This window comes from Macrotis lagotis, chromosome 2 (genome assembly GCF_037893015.1).
Source record: "Macrotis lagotis isolate mMagLag1 chromosome 2, bilby.v1.9.chrom.fasta, whole genome shotgun sequence".
NCBI classification, from domain to species: Eukaryota; Metazoa; Chordata; class Mammalia; order Peramelemorphia; family Peramelidae; genus Macrotis; species Macrotis lagotis.
The window spans coordinates 173811884-173834516 of record NC_133659.1 but is presented as its reverse complement, the minus strand read 5'-3'; the positions used below and the strand labels follow the sequence as shown (position 1 = coordinate 173834516).

General features: G+C 39.7%; 1 protein-coding gene across 1 annotated transcript in view; it reads left to right on the top strand.

Moving 5' to 3' along the window:
* The first annotated feature begins 4558 nt into the window (after window positions 1–4558).
* Window positions 4559–22633, top strand: part of LOC141513622 (lactoperoxidase-like) — a 30189-nt gene continuing 12114 nt past the window's right edge. Inside the window, exons 1-7 of the mRNA XM_074223624.1 lie at window positions 4559–4664; window positions 11139–11242; window positions 11965–12052; window positions 15547–15719; window positions 17700–17817; window positions 20341–20470; window positions 20999–21205. Of these exons, the coding sequence (XP_074079725.1) occupies window positions 11140–11242; window positions 11965–12052; window positions 15547–15719; window positions 17700–17817; window positions 20341–20470; window positions 20999–21205 (819 nt within the window). The 5' untranslated portion in view covers window positions 4559–4664; window position 11139. The remainder of the gene's footprint in view (window positions 4665–11138; window positions 11243–11964; window positions 12053–15546; window positions 15720–17699; window positions 17818–20340; window positions 20471–20998; window positions 21206–22633) is intronic.

Here is a 22633-nt window from a genome sequence, read left to right as displayed (position 1 = left end):
GGTACACAACTGTTATCACTTTATTACAAGAATATTAAATCAATGCTAAATGCTAATACATCAATACTAAATACATAAATACTAAACTAAGCAAATCTGAAATAACTGTGATTAGTTAAATGACAAGTGCAAGGGGTGGCTATGTGGCTTTGTGGATAGAGCACCAGCCCTGGAGTCAGGAGTACCTGAGTTCAAATCCAGCCTCAGATACTTAATAATTACCTAGCTGTGTGGCCTTGGGCAAGCCACTTAACCCCATTGCCTTGCAAAAAAAAAAAAACCCTAAAAAAATGACAAGTGCAGATGATTTCTAATCTTAGACCTGAGGTTCTTACCTTTGGGTGCATAAACCTCTAAGGATCTTTGGAAAGATTTTAGAGAGTCTGGGGACTTGGGAGGGAAACCATTCATCTTTATTTTTACTAACTTTTCATTTAAATTTAGTTTTCTTTTAATTGTGAAAGAAAAGTTAAAGAATTTTAAGAAATTTAAAATTAAAATTTTAAATGACTTCCCCTGACTGCTAAAGAGGTGTATGACACCCATCAAAATGTTAAGAATCCCTATTTTAGACAAATTACCAGAGGCAGAATAAAATGGTGGTTAACACACTGAATTTGGAATCTGGAAGCCTTAGATTCAGAATCTCACCTCAGACACTTAACTGTGTAATCCTGGGCAAATCTCTTTACTCTTCTCATAAGTAAAATAAAGGGATTAAACTCACCCTCTAAACTCTTTGATACTGTGACTTCTCCCTCACTTCTCCAGGTTTTCTGTTTCCCCCTTTGTTAAATGATGAGATGAGAGCAGACAATCTCTAAGGTTCCTTGAATTCTCTGAAATCCCCTGATCCCATGATAAACAGTTAGTGATACTATGTCAACAAATAGACAATAAAAGGTACAGGATATTCTTATAATTGGTATTCAGATGTCCATCAGAACCATCTCCAGAAATATAGCATGCATGTACTCAAAACAAAAAAAACAAGAATATCTTCTGGCAGGTAACCCTATTCCCTCTCCCCTTTTCCCTAATCACTAAGAAAAGGTCAATTCCAAAGATAAACATGTTCAAAATATCTTGGAATTGTCATCAGAAGAGTTTGATTCTAAACATCTAGTCTGTCTCTTAGGTGTCTTTCACACTTTCTATCACAGGTCTCAAACTTGTGAGACTAGGCAGTCGACCCCACTGGATGTCTAGATTTATCTCAAAATCCAGTGGACCTCAACTTCCCACTTCAACTCCAGTCTATCTAAGATTAGACCACAAAGGATTAATTCCAAAACTTATAACCTTATATAATCTATGGATAAGAAACTATAGCAGGACAAGCTTCTACATTCAAAGACCTATGGAGTTGAAATTCATTCTGAGGAAGACAGATGCTGAAATTCTTCCACTCCCTTGGCTCAGTCCCTGCCTTCCTGACCTTCTCCAACTGACTGACCCTCTCCCTCCTCAAACCTTCCTAGTGCTTTGTCCAGATTTTGTCCTGTCCCTTTGTCCTCTCATATTCTAACCTCCTTTATCCAGTGTATTAGCTAGCTCTCTCAGCTTGGGATCATCTGCCCACACTGGGGCAGCTAGGTGATGCAATGGTTAGAGCACTGGCCCTGGAGTCAGGAGGACCTGAGTTCAAATTTGACCTCAAATATTTAGCTGTGTGGCCTGGGTAAGTTATTTAATCTTATTGCCTCATCAAAAAAAAGACAAGAAATGCAATGCTACCCAAGACTTATTAGTGAGGATTTTGTTTTTGAACAAAAGTTTCTATCTTGAACATTTTTATCAAGATGAATCTTTATGTAACCAAGATCAAAAGAAATTGTAACCAAGATCAAAAGAAATGTAGTAAATTGGGAAACAATCTATACAACTAATGATTCTGACAAAGGACTCATTTATAAAACATACAGAGAATTGAGTCATATTTATTTTTAAAAAAAAGCCATTCTCCAATTGACAAATGGTCAAAGGATATGCAAAGGCAATTTACAGATGAGGAGATCAAAGCAATCCATAGCCATATTAAAAATTGCTCTAAATCATTAATTATTAGAGAAATGCAAATTAAAGCTTCTCTGAGGTACCACCTCACACCTCTCAGACTGGCCATTATGACCAGAAAAGATAATGATCATTGTTGGAAGGGTTATGGGAAATCTGGGACACCATTACACTGTTGGTGGAGCTGTGAATTCAACCAAGCTTTCTGGAGAGAAATTTGGAGCTATGCCCAAAGGACAACAAAAATGAGCATACCCTTTGATACAGCAATACCACTACTGGGTATATACCCTGAAGAGATGATGAAAAACGGTAAAAAACATCAGTTGTGCAAAAATATTTATAGCAGCCCTGTTTGTGGTGGCAAAGAATTGGAAATCAAGTAAATGTCCTTAAATTGGGGAATGGCTTAGCAAACTGTGGTATATGTATGTCATGGTACACTATTGTTCTATTAGAAACCAGGAGGGATGGGAATTCAGGGAAGTCTGGAGGGATTTGCATGAACTGATGCTGAGTGAGATGAGCAGAACCAGAAAAACACTGTACACCCTAACAGCAATATGGGGGTGATGATTAACCTTGTTGGACTTGCTCGTTCCATCAGGGCAACAATCAGGGACAATTTGGGGCTGTCTGCAATGGAGAATACCATCTGTATCCAGAGAAAGAGCCATGGAGTTTGCACAAAGTTCAAGGACTATTCCCTTTAATTTAGAAAAAAAAATAGATATCTTAAAAAAAAAGATGAATCTTTTCAAACTTTAATTCTTAGCGAGAACCATCTTATCATTCTCCATACTACAGCTTGACATCTTGAATTTTCAGTCATTAGGTATTATTTATGGGGGTTTTTTTTAGGCTTTTGCAAGGCAAATGGGATTAAGTGGCTTGCCCAAGGCCGCACAGCTAGGTAATTATTAAGTGTCTGAGGTTGGATTTGAACCCAGGTACTCCTGACTCCAGGGCGGGTGCTCTATCCACTGCACCACCTAGCTGCCCCAAGTCATTAGGTATTATGAGCAAAAAAATAATAATAAACTCTTTCTTAGGCAAGATTGCTCAAATTTTCTATTTTTTCAAAAATAGCTTACAAAGTTAGAAAATGCCGTTTTTTTAAAGAAGAGACCCCCTTCTTGAAAGGACTGAAGTGTCTTATATGCATCAGTGAATAGGGGTAAAAAAGGAAACATATCCCTTTGGAGAGGGGTCAGAATATTTTTAAAGACCTAAGGTCTAGGGGCGGCTAGGTGGTGTAGTAGATAAAGCACCCGCCCTGGAGTCAGGAGTACCTGGGTTCAAATCCAGTCTCAGACACTTATAATTACCTAGCTGTGCGGCCTTGGGCAAGCCACTTAACCCCATTTGCCTTGCAAAAACTAAAAAAAAAAAGACCTAAGGTCTATACAGTATCTAGATTGCCTTATCTTGCCATAAAACACAAAATGAGTCAAGAGCAAGGAAAAGCCTAGCTTTACCACCTGGACAACATCATTTTGGTGACAGGAATATACATTTGGAGGAGAGAACAAGGGTACAGAGATACTCCAAGTAAAAGGGAAAATGACAGTTTTAAAATAAAATTGCTTAAATCATGATGACTGGATCATAAAATTGGAACTATGTCTCTGATGCTCTATGTATAGCATGTCCCTAGCCACCATATTTGGTAGCCAAGAAACTCACTCATTTTTGAAGTGGACTAGTCTTTGGAAGTCATACAGTCATAGGATGTTAGAATTGGACCTGACTCTATGACAGAATAGAAAGATCACAAGTACTGGAGTCTGCAAACTTGTTATCAAAGAACTGGACCAGAACCAGTATAAAATGGAGAGACCAAAGGTTTTGGAGTTAGAGGGCTTAAGTTTTCAAATACTGCTTCTGAGGCTTGCCAAGGAAAATTTTCACTTCTATGATCCTCAGTTTCTTTATCTAAGAAACAAAAGGATTCGATTAGGTTGTTTTCATGGTTTCTTCTATCTGTTGAACCTCTTTACTGAAGCCCCGAATAAAGAAGTGATTTGCCCATGTCAATGGGAGAAGAGAGATCCCTCTCTGACTCAGGTGTCTGGACTTTCAATGTGGGATTCTTCTCATTGCCATTTAATATTTTCAGTATTTCAGGTAAAAAGACACTCCATTGGGATGAGCAATATATTGGACAAAATCAATGAGAGATAAGTAAAAGCTGAGAGGGAGGAGGATAAAATAATGACTATGATAATCAGATAATAAACAATTACTGGAAAAGCAATTCACCTTTTGGAGAAAAGGAGGAAAATGGCATGGTACAGACTTAGAGTTTAATCATTCCTTCCTTGAGTAGAGATAGAGATGTGTGTGTTTAACCTTGAACATGCTAGCATGATGAGTTGTTTCACATTCGGAGTCAATAATATTTCATCAACCAATCACTAACTGGCATATTTCCTTGTTCATCTGCCCAGAGTCACTGGGTGTTTCCTGTTGAACCTGAGTTGCTCCTCCAAGCCAGACCAACTCCCACTCCCACCCCCCACCCCTCTCCATATCTTTCCTTCTGGGCCTTTTCCAAGAAAGTACCTGTTGCCAGAAGGTATAAAAGTCTGGCTTCCCTGACCACAGCAGCCACCCTGTTGGCCTGAGAAGTCCACAGAAGTTGGCGGGTAAGTCTATCAAATGCTAATTCTTCTAGTTTCTCCAGAAGTGGTAATGACATTTCCCTACATTTTCTCAGGGATGTGATGGATTTACCCTGGCTTGGCATTTTCTTGGGTTAGATTTTCTGGCTACCACAAAAACTCCTTTCCACTGTAGTCAGAAAAAGAAAGTAGTGAGGAAGGGCTTGTTGAACCTGAGACTTAATTCATAGAATGTTTTAGAGCTGGAAGGGACCTTAGAGACAATCTAATTTAAATTATTCATTTTACAGATGAAGGAAATTGAGGCTTGGCTGTGACTTACCCAAGGTCACATAGCTGGTTAGTGACAGAGCAGGAGCCTGGGGTCTCTTGATTCTAAGAACAGAGTTTGAGAGCTTAGTCCTATATATGGAGACAAACTACTCTATTTTGAATACAGTGGTTTGAATACAGAACAGTCAGAATTCCTCCTTTCCCTGATTAGACTGCTTTAACCTGGAGGCTAGATATTACTTGACTTGCTTATTGTCCAGGTTGTACAGAAGGAATGCTCCTAATCTCTCTCAGAACTATGTCTGAAACTTTTTTCTGCTCACAGCCGGTCTCCATCAGGCATGTGATCATTTAGTTCTGAGTTCCAGATTGGGTCATATTGGTTTGGCTTATTCAGCACTACTGAATCATATTGTATATTTAATAAACCATTAGAGGCCCTAGATCCTATGATTAAGGCTAGAGAATAATTTCTAGCTTAGAAGGACTGGATCAATGCTTTACTTTCTTCTTGCTGCTTTTTATTCATCTTGAATTCTTTATCCAGTATGGGATGTATTGCCCTCCATCATAACAAAGCAGTCCATGGAGATCTTAGTTTGTATTTTCTTTTCAGTGTTTTTGAGACACTCTTTCAGTTTAGCATCCCAGAGGGATTCTGCTAGATCTCTAGTCATTTGTAGTTTGTTATCAGATTTCCTTTCCACTGAGTCACTGCTCAGGTAAGTTAGATAGCCTGAATTCTTTAATAATCATCTGAATCCTGGGGCCTTATCTGCTCTCAGATATTTAACAGTTTGCCTTGGTATGGAAGCTCCAAGATTTGACTAGGATCTTATCCTTCAGGCCAGCCTCTGGATCACACATTTTTCTGCTGAAGCACCCCAAATGCTTTGGTAAATAGTCACATGATCATAGATGTAGAGCTGGAAGGGATCTCATATGTCAACTAATCTAACTCCTCCATTGAACTGAGTCCTAGAGACTTATCCCAAACTAGTCAGGAAATAAGTAGCAAAACTAGAATTTAAATTCAAATCCCAAGACTCCAAAGTCTGTTCTTTCACTTGTACCATGATGCTATGCTAACCATGATGATCATGGGCTTTACTATTTCAAACAGAGGGAGAGCAGAGGATTGTCTGAAAGGCTGCTGGATGTGGTTAGGTAAAATAATTGGTTGTTTTTGTTGAATTGTTTCAGTCATCTGATCCATCGTGATGTCATTGGGACTTTCTTGGCAAAAATACTGGCATAGTTTGCCATTTCCTTTTCCAGCTCACTTTACAGTTGAGGAAACTGAAACCAGCAGGGTTAAATGACTTACTCAGGGTCACATAGCTGGTAAGTATCTGAGACTGGATTTAAACACAAGAAGAGGAGTCTTCCTGACTCCAGGGTCAACATTCTATCCCCTGTGCCATCTCACCACCCCATAATAATAATAATAATAATTGACATTTATATAATGCTTTAAGGTTTATAAAGTGTTTTACATATGATAGGGCAGATAGGAGGCTTGGTGAATAGAGTGTTGGACCTAAAGACAGAAAGATCTGAATTCAAATCTAGTCTCAGATACTCACCAGTTGTGACACCCTGAGCAAGTCATTTGACTTCTGTCTTAATTCACTGAGGAAGAAAATAGCAAATCACTCCAGTATCTTTGCCCAGAAGGGTCATGGAGAGTCAGACACAACTGAAAAGACTCAAGAGAACAAAATTACATATGCTATCTCTTTTGTTCCTCATAGCACCCTGTGAGATAGGGGCTTACATAGTTATCATCTTTGAGGAAAGTGAGGCCAGGAGAGCTTTTGTAACAACTAGCAAGGCAGAATTTGTTTTGCCCAGTTTTGTAGTTTTGTATTGAGGGATTTGGTTTTCTGTCTTGCTTTTTTTTTCAATTTAGAGGACAGATTAATTTTCAAAATGCTTGTTACTTGGGGCAACTAGGTGACCAGTGAATAGAGTGCTGAATTCACATTTTCTCTCAGGCACTTACTAGTTGTGAAACCTTGGGCAAGTCATTTAACCCTGCTGGCCTCATCTGTAAAATGGACTGGAGAAGGAAATGGCAAATCACTCCAATATCTCTACTAAGAAAATTCCAAATGGGATCACAAAGGATCAAATATACTGAAAAACAACTGAGCAGCAAAAACTGAAAAGGCTCCTTCAGATTGAAGGGATAATAAAGACTATGGTCCATTGATGTTCTTAGCCCTTGAGTCTCTATATTTCATTCTTGCCCAGAGTCTATTAATTTATAGAATTATAAGGTCAAGTTCAGTTAGTCTTTTCTCTACCCTATACCTTGAGGATACCTAGCTTTATTCCTGTTCAGTGGAGAGCCTGGACAGGTGGAAAAAAACTATGGGAGGAGTTTTTGTTATTATTATCCTCCTTTTACAGATCAAGAAACTGAGGCAGATAGAGGTTAAGTGATTTGCCCAGTGATGCATAGCTAATAAGATGCACTAGCTTTTGGACTTAGTTTCAGTGAGTCATCTACCTAATAAATATATAAAAATTGGAGGTGAAGAGGGAAACTATTCTAGGAAGGAGGCAACCTGTGCAAAAGACAGAAGATAGAATAAACTTCTCTTCCCCAAGGGATAGAATTAAGGAAGGAAAGTCAATGTCTTGTTCTAAAATTTGGTGCTTACTTAATTAAACAAATTTCAGACCCGCCTCTTCAGCCTACTGGCTGTTTGACCCTGGGCAAATTGCAGAGCAAAAAGTTCTGAACTATTACTTCAGAGATCATCTAGACAAACTGTTTCATTTGATAGATAAGAAAACTGAAACCCAGAGAAAAATGAATTGTGTAAGGTAACGTAGGTATTAACTGGCAGAGTCAGGATTAGGGTTCAAGTCATCCCTGTATTCTTTCCACTCTGCTATCATTAGATGTCCTGACCAATCTTTTTTGTACACCCACAAATAATAACACTTTAGAGGAGACTGTCCTAGAGTCATAAGTCCCTTTCCTGATCTGCTCTTCCCAGTGTCATCTCCCCACCATCCTGCCCTTTGGTCTTTTGAAACCAGTTTGGTGGTCCCAATTGTTAATGGTCCTCTTCCATCTTCCAAATGTTTTGTATCATTTTGTTTGTGTTTTGTCTTGCATGCTGAGTTTCACTGCCCTCCCCTCTCAATCCCCCAGAATGAAAGACACTTGAGGGATTATTTGATATATTTTTTAGTTTCATATCCCTTAAAATAATGCTTTATACAGAGGGTGTCCATAGGCACTGAACTGTGATTTCTTGGATATGAGGAACTCTCTCTACTAATGCAAGTCAAGACCTTTTCTGCCACAACTTAAAACCTTAGAGAAATGTATGTGCTCTGCTTGTCCTTTATTTTTTTTTTATTTTTTAATTTTTTGCAAGGCAGGGGGGTTAAGTGACTTGCCCAAGGCCACACGGCTAGGTAATTATTAATTGTCTGAGGCCAGATTTGAACTCAGGTACTCCTGACTTCAGGACTGGTGCTCTATCTACTGCACCACCTAGCCTCCCCTTGTCCTTTATTTTTAAAGAAGACCACAACATCAGGGAGGTGATGCCATGATAAGCACATGAATTGGATTTGAGTGAGGGGGGATATTGTGCTAAGTCACCAGCATCCCTATCTCCTACAGAGCCATCTGGGTCCATTAGCCAGATATGAATCAGGATGACTGGAGATGGTCCTAGATGCAAGGCAATTAGGGTTAAGTGACTTGTCCAGAGTCACACAGTCAGTAAGAGTCAAGTGTCTAAGACCATATTTGAACTCCAGAGCTCCTGACTCCAAGGCCAGTGCTCTATCCATTGTGCCACCTAGCTGTCCTTAAGAATTTAAATTACTTTACTCAGGGTCACACAACCAGTATGTTTCCGACATCCTAGTAGTGGAAACTGAAACCAATGCCTCTCTGACTCCAAGGCCAGTTCTCTAGCCACTATCTTCCACTACCTTAAGTCTTTCCAGGAAAGTTCACCCACTGTGTGCCAAATTATTGCTTTGAGTGACATAGAGAGGTATAAGAAAGTGTCTTCTCTCAAGAAGCTTCCACTCTAGTTGTAAGATACACACATAAAAAGGTAAGTCTCACACATAATTCACACTTAATTAGTTTATAAAAATTGAACTGAAGGTTCAAGAGTTACCTTTTGGGAGTACCTGGGTTCAAATCTGGTCTCAGACACTTAATAATTACCTAGCCGTGTGGCCTTGGACAAGTCACTTAACCCCGTTTGCCTTGCAAAAACCTTAAAAAAAAAAGAGTTACCTTTTGTAAGTCATCCAGTCCAATTGCTTTGATTCATAGAAGAGGAAAAGAAGTAGAGAAATAGATCACATAGTGGTTAGCGTGGATGGAAATTGGACTCATGTCCTCTGACTCCACAACAACCCTTGTCTCAAGACTCAGTCTGAACTTCCCAGAAATAGAAACTCTTGATCGATAGGGAGCTCTAATATCCTTCCCCAAAGATTATGAAGGACTAGAGAATATAGGAAGAAGAAGAGAGCTATATAAAGAACAAAATAATTAACAACATTAACTTTCTCTGAGAACAGCTACATAATGGGAAGTTAAAGAACCATATTGGAGTAAGGAATGTGGTTGTGGGAAGCAAGTATCTTACTGTCTCTGCCTTAGCCTTGCTAGTAAAAACCTCTGACAAACTATAGGAGTGTTTACCCTAGGCAGAAGGGAATCACTTTGTAATACCACGAAATCCAAGAAAATGGTAAGGAGGCCGCTGGGGAAAACCCTATGGGGGGGATATCAAAGTTGACATTAAGAAATATTGATGGTAATAATGTGAGAGAGTAGGAAGAGTAGATGAGCTGATGTAGCCACCATGGAAATGAATGCCTTCTAGATTAAAGACAATCCTTTTCTCTGAATACCTGTAATCTGGACCCATTAGGCCCTTGTCATGAACTGTTTGATGTTATTGGTTACCCCTTTGTGACTATGTCCCATCTCATAGGCAGAAGTTGAGCTTCTCAAGAACAAAGACTGTCCTTTACTTCTCTTTGAGTTTCTCACAGTAATTACTTAGTACGTAGCTGGTGTTAAAAAATACTGGGAAGATTTGTTGAGATAACAGAAGATCTGGGTCCTAATTCTACCCCAGAAACTTGCAAGTTTGATGACCTTGAGACTCTCTCATTCTCAGTTTCCCCATCCATAAAATGAGTATAGAAGTACCAGTAGCACTCACCTCATAGGATTGCTGTGAGGATTAAAATTTTGAAATGTTTGTAAGGCATTCTGTGAAACTTGAGGCACTATATAAGTGGGTGTGCTAATGAAGATGAGGAAGATGATGAGTGCTAATGGTTATGGATCTAAGTTTGGACTGGCCTCATATATTACTCCATCTTTATAGTACAAAAAACCAGTGGATTTGAAATCAGATGACAGGTTTAAATCTCTATTCTGCCACAGCTGTATGGCCTTAAACAAGTTGCTTTTACTTCCTTGAGCCTTAGTTTCCTCATCTGCAAAATGAAGGGGATGGCCTAGATGACCCAGCTCTAAATTTAATCTAAATTAGATAGCTAAATGGTTCAAAGGCTAGAGCAATGGACTTGGCAATCAAGAAAACCTAATTTCAAATCCAGCCCTAGATACTTACCTGTTGTGTGATACTGGATGTTATGTAACCTCTATTTACCTAAGTTTTCTCATCTTCAAAATGATGATATACTAGCACCTCCTTCCCAAGGCTGTCATGAGAGTAACAGAAGGTGGTATTTCTAAAGTGCTTTTGCAAACCTTAAAACTCTATATAGGGTGTCTCAAACCTAAGATTTTTAGGGACATTGTGCATACATATTAGCTGTTATAATAATTATTATTAATCCAAATCAAATAAACATTTATTAAACATCTACTAACTGCCAGGCATTGTGAATGAGGATACAATGAATAAAAAGAAAGACAGTCCCTGCCCTAGAGGCATGAAAGCCAGAGTGGGAAAGGAGGATGGGACACCTGGAAGTACCTGCTGGGTCATCTTGTTCCATGGAGTTGAAACCAGGCAGGGCAAAAGATGTTAAGTGGAGTGACATAGTAATGTTCTTCCAAGTCATTTCCTTTTCCCATTTTCATGTTCTGGTTTTCCTCTGCTTTCCCAGATACCTTTAGGGTTTAGAGACTCTTATAAGGGCTTGGTTGGCAAAGGTAATTCTTGTTCAATTGTGGGGGTTTCATTTCAGGATGAAGTGGTTTCTCCCCTTTGCCGGGTTCCTGGCATTACTGATCTTGATTCAACCTACTGCATCTTCACAGAACTCACTCCAAGCTGATGAGCTGGCCGATGGTAAATACCTCCTTTAAGAATATATGGTTGTGTGTGTGTGTGTGTGTGTGTGTGTGTGTGTGTGTGTGTGTGTGTGTGTCTCCAACCTAGCTTGGCACCAGATCTCACATAGGAATATTGCCAATCTATTATTCCCCGTGTGCTAGAGTTCTATGACTAGGTTAGTATATTTCTTTGTGAGACCTGCTTATGGGATAAGGCACTGGGATCATCTCAGGGGGAAACCAGGAAACTCCTAAGCTAAATTCCCTAACCTTCAACTTTCTAATTTAATTCAAACCAGTTTGATTCAACTAACATTTACTAAATTCCTATATTGTACCAGGCATTGTACTTGATGCTTGAAAATACAAAAATAAAAAACTAAACAGTCCCCAATCATTCATGGGTCTGATCCCACTACTGATCTTCAAGAAAACTTTAACCTGCTCCTGGGCTAGATTGCTCCCTTTAGGCAATCTGGTGGTCTTATGCTAGGGGGAGGAGGGAGTAACCATATTTGTTTTGGTGTGAACACCCATGCAGCCTTAGCTCAATTGTAACTCAGAAGGCCAAGGGTGTGTGCCATTTTGCCCAGCCCCTCTGTTCTTTTCAAATCCACAACTTCCCAGTCAATCAGACTATTTTAGTAGTAGGGAAAAAAGTAGATTTAGATGCTGTAGCTGTCTTGCAAGACCACAACTAAACTTCCCTTCTCTCTTTTCTCTACCACACCCTCTAAGAAAATAGCAGAAGTGCAGAAATCATCCATGAAGCTGTGAATAAAGCCAGGGTTCAAGTTAATAAGGCCTTCCTGGCTGGCCGGACCAAGTAAGTGAGCAGGGATGGGGGAGAGAATAGCAGAGAATACTCTCACAATCTGACAGTATATAGGAAATATACACCATCCTTGACCATCCATTGAAGAGCAGCATAATACTTAATATTTGGTAAATTTATTAAATACCTACCATGTGCCCCTCTAGGAAGACATACCCTCAAGGAGTTTATTAGGAGAGACATGTACATGTATAGACATTCTTAATTTTTTAAAAGTAATTGATCAAGGCACTAGTCATTTGGAAAGGCTTAATATAGAAAGTGAATCTTGAGTTGAGTCTTGAAGAAACCTATATATTTCCAGAAGCAGAGAAAGGAGTGAATTCCAGGTATGGGATTGGAAAAGTGGGGGTAGGACACCAGTTAATACATTGATACAGACATGGGAGAGGCAATATTTTGTGAGGAATAATAAGCAGGTCAGTATGACAGGACTATATGAAACTGAACAATGTGTATTGGGATAGAACAGGTAGATTGGGGTTTTAGATGCCAAACAGAAAAGTTTACATTGATTCCTGGAGATAATAGGGGGTCACTGGAATTTATCAAGTAGGAGAGTAACACAGCCAAACTTCAGAACAAAATTCTGAAGTCCCATAGGTATGTTTATCCTAGCCAGAGACAATAGTTAGGAAAAAAATCACTTGGGTAGAAGGAATTAGACTAGAAGGCTCTGGTCATAGTCTAGTAGAAGTGATAAGGGCTTTAACTAGGGCATGACTATTGGAAGTAAGAATCACAACATTGTCAGGTCTTCCAGGTTTCTTAGGAGATCATCAAGGTAATAATATCAAACTCAAATTGAAAATGAGGATGGTAAATCATACATAAAGGTCTCTGTGGATCTGTGACTTATTTTGTAAATGTAATGTTTTCTGTTTTATTGCCTTTTTGTTTATTTTGTTAAATATTTCCCAATTACATTTTAATCTGGTTCAGTCTGTACATCCTTGATTGTGGAAGTATGTTTGACATTTCCCTGGCCTCAGGTAGAATTACACCTGTGAGATAACCCAGATATACATTGTGATTTTCTGTTCTGTTCTTAAAACTCTCCAATAAAAAGTGTTTCTCTCAGAACTCTGCATATTCTACTGATGCCACTCCCGATTTTTAGCTTATCCCTAATCAAATAAATCAAAGTTTCTCTGTATCAAGTGTCCCAGGTTGCAGAGCAAAGGAGGGGGAATAAAATCCATACACACAAGGTGGTGTATCTGATCTGGAGAAATTAAGGAAAAAAGAGAAAATAGAGGTAATAGGATAAAGAAAGTTTCAGTTTTCAGAAATGGGTCTCCTTCTTCAGAGACTTAAGGGGAGTAGAGAGAGATTCCATGTCATATTTCAAGCTTAACCTGCCTGTTATAGGGTCAGACTTAAAAAATGAAACAAAAACAAAATAAAACAAAACAAAATCCACCAATCAGAAGACAAAATGAATCCTTGTCCTTGACCCTGTCATAAAGTTAGTCAACTAACATTTATTAAGTTCTTATTAATAGACTTTGATCTAAGTACTGGTGATACAAAGAAAGGGAAAATAGTTTCAGAGAAACCTAGGAAGAGTTGTGTGAACTGATGCCAAGTGAAGTGAGAACCAGAAAAATAATTTATACAATAACAGTATTGTAAAAACAATCAACTTTGAAAATCTTGGGATCTCTAATCAACATCATGACCAACCACAATTCTAGAGGATTCCTGATGGAATAGGTTTCCCACTTCCTGACAGAGTCAGAGTGATAGAGAGAAGAAGGGAATTAATTTTTAAAAACAAAGAAAAGCAAAAGCATAGTCCTTGCTGTCAAAAAGCTCACAAGGTAATGAAGGTGTTAATATGCAACCAATCATGTATATATATATATACATATATATATATATACATATATATATATATACATATATATATATATATATACACAGAGTAGATGGAAGGTAATCTTAGAAGGATGTTGGTGGTGGGGATTACTGCAAAAAGCTTCCTATAAAAGGTGGGATTTGGACTAAGTAAGGAAGGAACTCTGTAGGATTATGTATTTTAGAGTTGTGGCATAATGGAAAGAGCACTAGATCTGGAGTCAGAAGACCTGATTCAGTCTCAGACACTAAGTTGTATCACTTTGGGCAAATCATTTAACCCTGTTTGCCTCCGTTTCCTCATCTATAAAATTAATTGAAGAAGCAAATGGCAAATCCCTCCAGTATCTTTACCAAGAAAACCCCCAAAGGGGTCCCAAAGAGTCAGCTATGACTAAGCACCACAAAAAGAACCTTAGAGAGAATCTCTAATACTGTTTTGCAATTATCATATTATTCTTGGGAACTTCTTAATTGGGGACAAGATGGGAATCTGAGTGTAAGCATCTGTAAGTCAACACTCTTGATTGTTGAACTTGGATACCCTGTTTCTAAGGCTTAGGAAATACAGGTTTATAGATTTCTGATACTGACTCCTGCCATGTCATATATTTAGCAATCAATCACTAATCCCCAAGCAACGTGCTTGAATAAAGTTCAAAGAGTAAAACAATCCCCACTCACAAGAAATTGATATTCTAACAGAAAAGGCAGAGCAGTAATATATAAATGTAAATTGTATAAATATAAAGGAAATATGCAAATATCTCCAAATAGTTAGATATTCAGGACCTTGAAAAGCAAGGAACTAGTAGATGGGGGATCAGGAAGGACTTCAGGCAGAAGATGCTTGACCTGGGCCTTAAAGGAAGAGAGGAACTCTGTGAGGCAGAGATAAGAAGGAAGTACATTCCAGGTATGAGGAAAAGCTAAGAAGACACAGAAAGGTCAAATGAGGTGTCATATTAAGCTGAGAGAGAAAGCCAAATGAGCTGAATTGCAGAGTGAAGGAAGGGGAATAAAATCCATCAAGGCTGGAAAGATAGATTGTGTTCAGATTATCAAGCTTTAAAAGGCTAAATATTTATTTAGTGACCTGCTATGAGAGGTCATGTGCTAAAAAATACATCCTTCCCAAGATAAAGTATTAGTTTTTTTCCAAAAGCTAGAATTAGAGAACTAAGTGCCTGGTTCACAGTAGAATCAGAAACCACCAAAGTACCTGTTTCACAGCACTCCTCCTATGTCCTCTGGATGTTACCATTTCTCTTAGAGACAGAAATTTTGCATCCCAAAAAATATAGATCAGTAAGCCAAATCTTGGAAAGTGGGCTTGCCTACTTCCCTTGCCTAAGGTCATATAGAACAACTTGTCCTAGGAGATACCTGAAGCAAATGCTCCAATGTTGAATGCAGACTGACTCATTTCAGGGCTTCACAGATAAAATAGAGGTCCCACTGATACCAAGGAGGAAGGGAGTGGAGTCCCCAAGAGTGTAGGAAACCAGTCCATCTTGTGTAGCATGCACCACACTACAATCTATAATCTTACTGATGATTAGAACAATCCTAGCTCCCTTGGACAGGGCCTCTAATAACTGTTCAATCATCTTGTCTCCTTGAAGGGTGAAGACAGTCATGGACAGCACTCCCACTCCCCTCCAGCTATCCAAAAGCTTCAAACAGGCCACAGGTCAAACTCGGGAAGTCTTACGCAAGGCCCAGGTGTGGGAGGAGTGCCTCAGGATTCTAGAACGAAAAGCCAATGTGCACTTGGTGCCTGGTAACAATGTCACAGGTAACGCCCCTCTCCCCCATCCCAAATCAAGGGATTCTTGTATAGGGGGGAATGGAGAAGGTAGAGGACTCTTAGAGAAACAGAACTTGATACGGAAGGCCCCCTCCTCCCAGTAGAGTTACAGAATAGTCACAGGAGGAATCTAGGCAGGAGACCCAGATTAGTGCCCCTTCCTTTCTGATATTACTCAGATCTTTCCCTGACATGAACAATAAAGGAGGGCAAAGGAAGTTAGTCACAGAATAAATGGAAGGAATTGACTCTGGATTCAGAACTATGTTTTCTACCTGTATGACCTTAAACAAGCCACTCAAGCTAATTCCATTCCCTCAGCTAGGTGCCACATTGAACAAAGGTTAGATCCAGGTAGACCTGAGTTCAAATCTGACCTCAGCCACTTACTAGCTGTATGACCCTGGACAAATCATTTCAACTTGGGCTGCCTCAGTTTCCTCAACTGCAGAATGGGAATATTTTGCCTATTGCTCAGGGTTTTTGTGAGGACCAAATTAAAGAATATTTGTAAAATGATTACATACCACATTGTATGCTAAGTAGTAGTCTTTAAAAATTTTTTTTTATGGCAATGGGTTTTAAGTGACTTGCCCAAGGTCACACAGCAAGGCAATTATTAAGTGTCTGAGGCCAGATTTGAACTTAGGTCCCTCCTGACTCCAGGACTGGTGCCCTATCCATGGCACCACCCAGTTGCCCCTAAGTACTAGTCTTTTAATAAATCCTTGTTCAATCGACCTTCCCCTTCCCATCTATATAATGAAGATCCCAGAGTTTTCTTGTGGACTAATAAATCCTATTTGAAATTTAGGTTCTTCAGAAATGAAATTTACATTGGAACCATTTAGCTCCTACCATTCCCCTTCCTTAATCAAAAGAATGTGTAGTAGGCAGAAAAATGGGGAAAGGGAAAAAGTACCAACTGTTATTTCCAGGCATCTAAATCCCCATAATTAAAGCAAAGAAATCCCCTCCTAGTGGCATTTTTATGGCATTTTGAAGGAAAGATTAGGGTATTTTTCCCTGGATGAATCATCCTCTCAGATCCCCTTTGTGCTTGGGGAAAATACTTTTTACTATCAGGATAGTGTGATTCCCTTGGTTTAGGGAACTCCCTTTGCTAATGCAGGATAGTACCTTCCTTGAAATGTGATGGCTTAGGGAGTAGCCTGAGACACTGAAATGGTAAATGATTTGGTCGGGTTCATAGTATGATCGGATATCAAGTATATCAGAGGCCCATCCCTTCCTGACTGAAGCCAATTCTCTATCCAAGTTACCACTCACCTCCAAGAAATCAATCCTACCTAACCTCTATCTATAATAGACTGGAATGTCCTCCACTCTGAATCTCCCTGCATTTTGCAGGTATATAACCTTGAAGAAATCATTTCCCCTCATTGGGTCTCAATTTCTTTCTTTTCAGTAAAAGGGGAAGGGATTGAATTAGATGATATCTGAGGTCCTGCCTTTCATCTATGGTTCTAAAAAAGTGAAAGTGAAATGTAGTGTGGAAAAATATATTTCTATTAATTCACTCATGTCTTCCACTGCCTGTGTGTGTGCAAGCAGATGGGAAGCCAGTGCATTTGAGAATAGATTCGACTTGCCAAGACATCAGTAAGCCCCAGGAATATCTCCTTTCTAGAAGAGAATACTGAAGTCAGTTCAAACCAGCTTGAGAGCTGAGTGTTATAAATCAGAATTTCATTTCTTATTTTGCTGATTGGCTAGATTTAAGAAAATGATGATAATAATACAAATTTAACTTAGAAGAGTGTCAGGTGTTTTTTGTTTTGTTTTGTTTTTCCTACAGAGCTGACTGTTAAACATTCACCAACATACTACACTGGTTTGAGGGGATTGAAGGTAGTAGTCTAACAATACAATAAATAGCCCAACCTCAGAATGGAAAGGGGGGCAATACCTCAGAGCTTCTGAAAAGGTTTTTTTTTTCATTTACAGTCCCCAGCCCAGAACTGGTTATGCTTTCTAACGAGGTGGGCTGTAGCAATGTGAACCGACCAGTGAATTGTAAATGGAACTGCAAATACAGGACCATTAATGGAGAATGCAACAACAGGTGAATGGGGACCCAAGGGAAAGGTGTTCCTCCCTAAAACAGAAAAATAACTAGACTGCCCTTCCTCATAATCCACTTACCTTTTATAGCTCCCTCTGTCTTCTAACCAGGAACCAGACCTTCCAGAAAGTAGGGCTCAAGGGAAGCACTCAGGACCTCTTATGATAGTGGAGACACTAAAATGGAGTGGAGACTATCCCATTATTCCAGGCAGCTAGGTGATACAATGGATCATGCACCCAGGCCTGGAATCAGGAAATCCTGAGTTCAGTTGTGACCTCAGACTCTAGTTGAGTAAATCACTTAACCCTGTTTGCCTCAGTTTCCTCATCTGTAAAATGATCTGGAAAAGGAAACAGCAAACCACTCCAATATCGTTGGCATGACAACCCCAAATAGGGTCACAAAGAGTTAGACACAGACACAACTGAAAAATAACAATATTGCATTATTCAAAGGATTTCCACAAAAATAAAAGGATCTCAAAACCCATTTTTAAATGAACCTTAAAGTAAAATGATGCTCAAGGCTCCATTTCCTCCATCTAGTGCCAATACTAATAACAGCTGACATCTGTCTAGTTCTTTCATTTAGATTTTCTTATTTGATGCTCCCAACATCTCTTGGAATTAGGAGAAAGAAGGGGAGTGGATTTTTTTTTTTGTCAAAGTGGTGACACCATTTCTGCAGCTAAATCTAGGAGTTTGTTGCTCTAGAGAATTCCTTCTACCAATGCAGGGCACATGATCCCTTCTAGAACTTCTAGAACTTAGGTCTTAGATGCTTGGACCACTGAAAGGTTCAGCACCTTGGTCACACTGACAGAGTCAATAAGATGGAAAATTTGATCACAGATCTTCCTGGTCTCTGGGCAAGTTTTCTATCCACTGTACCTAGTTCTATGCAGGCATTATTATCTTCATAGAGATGGAGAAACCCAGGCTGAGAGGAGTAAAGCCAAGGTTTTGAATTCAGTTCTATTGATGCCACTGTATCTTTCTGTAAGATAGGATAGGATATATGAGATCATATTTATCTCTTTGATATTAATAAGTATTGAACTCCTCACTGAATTCAAATCCAGTATCAGACACTTACTAGCAGTGTGATCCTGGACAAGTCACTTAACTTGAATAGCAAGCAAGAAAGAAAAAAGTAGAGGGACAATTGGACTTGGAGTTAGGAGGACCTGAATTCAAATCCAGTCTCAGATACTTACTAAATGTGTGATCATAGACAAGCCACTTAACCCCAATTGTCTCAAAAAAAAAAAAAGATTCCTCTCTTTATTAAGGGTACACCCTCTACCAAAATAAATTGCAACACCTTCAAGTCTTTGTAAAAGCTCAACATGTATTCCTTTGACTTCAAAAAGCTCATCACCTTTTGCCAACCTTAGCCTCTTATATCTAGGGTTGGCAGATGACTTAGAGGTCATTAAGTTACTTAACAAATAAGAAAGCTTATTAACTTGCCCAAGGTTACACAGTAATACTATAGTAAATGGCAGAGTCAGAATTCAAACTCAGGTCCTATGACTCAGGTCATGTTCAGCATTCTTTTCACTGAATGATGCTGCTTCCTCCCAAGTGAGATGTTATATATTATGTGCTGGACAGTTAAGATGTGTTCCCCTCCAAATAAAATGACATGCCCCAGATCACAGAACTAGTAAAACAATAGAGTCAGAACTCATATTCTGAATTATCCTCATAGTTAACAATTCCCTGCAGTTATTGTTCTCGTGCCAAAACATAACTAAGGTAAGGCCACCAGAGCTGTGTCCTGGGGCAGAATAATTTAGAAGGAATATACAAAATTGTTCGGGTACCTACTACCCCTTCTGCCTTGCCTGACCCATCCCTTGTGCTCACAATTCAGATATTTCAGGGGTTACTCCTTAATGCTGCAGTCAGGAAAACTGGAAGGTGTAAGCAGCATGGGGAAATGAAAAGTACTGAATTTGGAGTCAGAGAACCTGAGTTTGAATTTTTGCTCTGCCATTTACCATTTGTGTGATCTTGGGCAATCTGTTTGACTTCTCTGGGACTATAAAATAAGGAGTTCAAACTAGGTGGACTTGAATGTTCTTTCTACTTTTAGTCTATGTTCCATGATTCTTCCTCCAACTCTTCTCCTGCATGGCCCACACTCTGCCCCCAGCAGAGTCAGTGACCTTTCCCTGAGGCTTTTGTTCCTTCTTATAGCTACCCCCCTCCCCAGTCTCTTCTTTCCACAGTAGTGGCTAGTCTTTTAGCCATATAGAAGCCTTGCAGCACTTCCTCCTCCCTGGCAAACCTCTTTCATTCCCTCCCCACAATTAACACCACCACCACCACCATTTGCTTCAGGCACAAAAAGTTCTACATGCAACTCTGTGAATTGCTATTCCTCACAGGCTCCCGTATTTGGAGCATCCTGGGAATCCCTTCCCCTAAAGCCCTCTCCTTGATTACCTAAACAGATCTAGCTAAAGCTATTAGGGACTGGATAGATAGAACTCTGTTCTTTCCTTCACCTCAGAAAAGACCCAACACTAGGCTCATCAAACAGAGCATTGGCCCGATGGCTGCCTGCAGAATATGAAGATGGGATTTCTCAGCCCTATGGGTGGACTCCTGGGAAGAAGAAGAATGGCTTTGTTCTCCCATTGGTAAGGAGGAGAATTTATTTCTTCACATGGAGAAATAAGAAAAAGAGACAGAGGATTGATTAAATGAAAGAGAGCTGGTGAAAGATGTTGAGATTGAGTAAATGACTGCCATTTTGACTTAATTCTGGGTAAGTTTTCCTAAAGCTCCACTAGGTGGAAGCAAAGACCATAAGCATCTTCTTGAACTAAGGTAGAGGCAGCTGCTCAGCTGGCTGCTACTAGAATGCTTCTGTGTTCAACATGGCAGATTGCCCCTCTCTCCCATCCTATCACTTTCATCCTGGGCTGTAACCTGAACTCATTGTATGCTATTGTTTTCCTAAAGGTTCCATCTATCTGCCATGTCTGAAGAGTTGGCAGTCCCTCAGGCACTTCCCTCCTCTCACCCAGAGCCCTTCATATTTTTGGTATTCCAAGGACCAAGTACCAAGTTCCAGAGAAGCCTAGTTCCACTATCCTTTCCAACCTTCAAACACCAGATCATTCACTTCCCTTCAATTGTGCTCTCTCATCTTACTCTTCCCCTAGGTACGAGAAGTGTCCAATCAGATAGCCAGCTACCTGCATGAGAATGATGATCTGGACCCAATCTGGTCATTGAATCTTATGCAGTGGGGCCAGTGGGTGGACCATGATCTTGACTTTGCTCCAGATACTGAGCTGATGGTTAGTGAGTACACCAAAGAGCAATGTGATGAACACTGCATCCAAGAAGACAATTGTTTCCCCATCATGGTAGGTATTTTGTGGAATTATCTTTCCTCATGTTTCAACTTTGGTTTTGAATGCCTTCCTTCTTTATGATGGAATGCCCTTTAATAATACAGACTCAAGAGTCAGCAAAACTGGAACACAGAATATCAGTTTAGCAGGGGATGGACAAAAGAGTAGATCAGGACCTTTCAATAGATATTAAAGTTTTTCCTAGTGAGTTTCCTTAAGAAAAAAGTAGGTGTGGGAAAGGGGTCCACTGAAACAATCAAACAATAAGAGCAACAAGATTCTCTAGCCCTGCCAAGAATAAGGAAGAGTGGTTATGCTTCATGTGACTACAGACCCCATCTGGAGTACCAGGCACCAAAGTAGAGAAAGGCAACTGATGGGGATGATGATATAACAACAACAACAACAACAACAACAATGGTTTTCATTTATGTTTTCATGTTTTCCAAAAGCCCCTACACATATCGTCTCATTTGAATCATGCAGCACCTCCATTGAAGCTGATACTATTATTCTCTTCCCTTCTAAGAAAGAGAATAGAGAGTTACAGAAGTCAGGTGACTTGTTCCTGGTCACACCACTAGTATGTAAGGCAGGGCTTGGATCAAGGTCTTCTGATTCCAAGTCCAGTGCTCTACCCACACAGCCTCTGATAATATGGAGGGTACCAAGAGTTGGGCAACCAGGATGAAAAAGGGCCTTGGGTTCATACCACAAAAGCTGGAGGAACTGTAGAAGAGAACACTCAAAAGGGATCTGAGGGCTGTCTTTATGCCTGGAGTCTAGAAGACCTGAGTCGAAATCCAGTCTCAGACAATTACTAGCTGTATGGCCCTAGGCAAGTCACTTCATCTCTGTCTGCCATAGTTTCCTCAATTGTAATAAAGCCCTACCTCCAAAGGTTGTTGTGAAGATCAAATGAGGTAACATTTTTAAAAAGTACTTAGCATTTTATAGAGTATAGTAGGAGATTATTAGTTTGTTTTTCATTCCTCCTCCTTCTTCTTATAATTGAGGCAGTTAGGTAGCAACAGGGAGGCCCTAGTTCATGTTGTGCATCCAACACTTTTTTCCTTTTTTTCTTTTTTTTTTTTTTGGCAAGGCAATAGGCTTAAGTGATTTGCCAAGGTCACACAGCTAGGTAATTAAGTGTCTCAGGCTGGTCTTACTGACTCCAGGTCCAATGCCCTAACCACTATCCCACACCGGCTTTCTGTACCATGCTGTCTCTCAGTGGGGTCCAGAAGTAACAGATAAGGTCAACAATTGTCTTATGAGTCCCAGGGCCCCAGATAAAAACTGGGGAAGAATCACATTGAGGGAGTCTGGAAGAATCGAAATCTTCCAAGGAAGAGAGCTGAAGAAAACAGAGGTATGTTTTGATGTGTCCATGAGAGGCCTAGATATGGTAAGGAACAATGGCTTTAAAATGGAGATAGC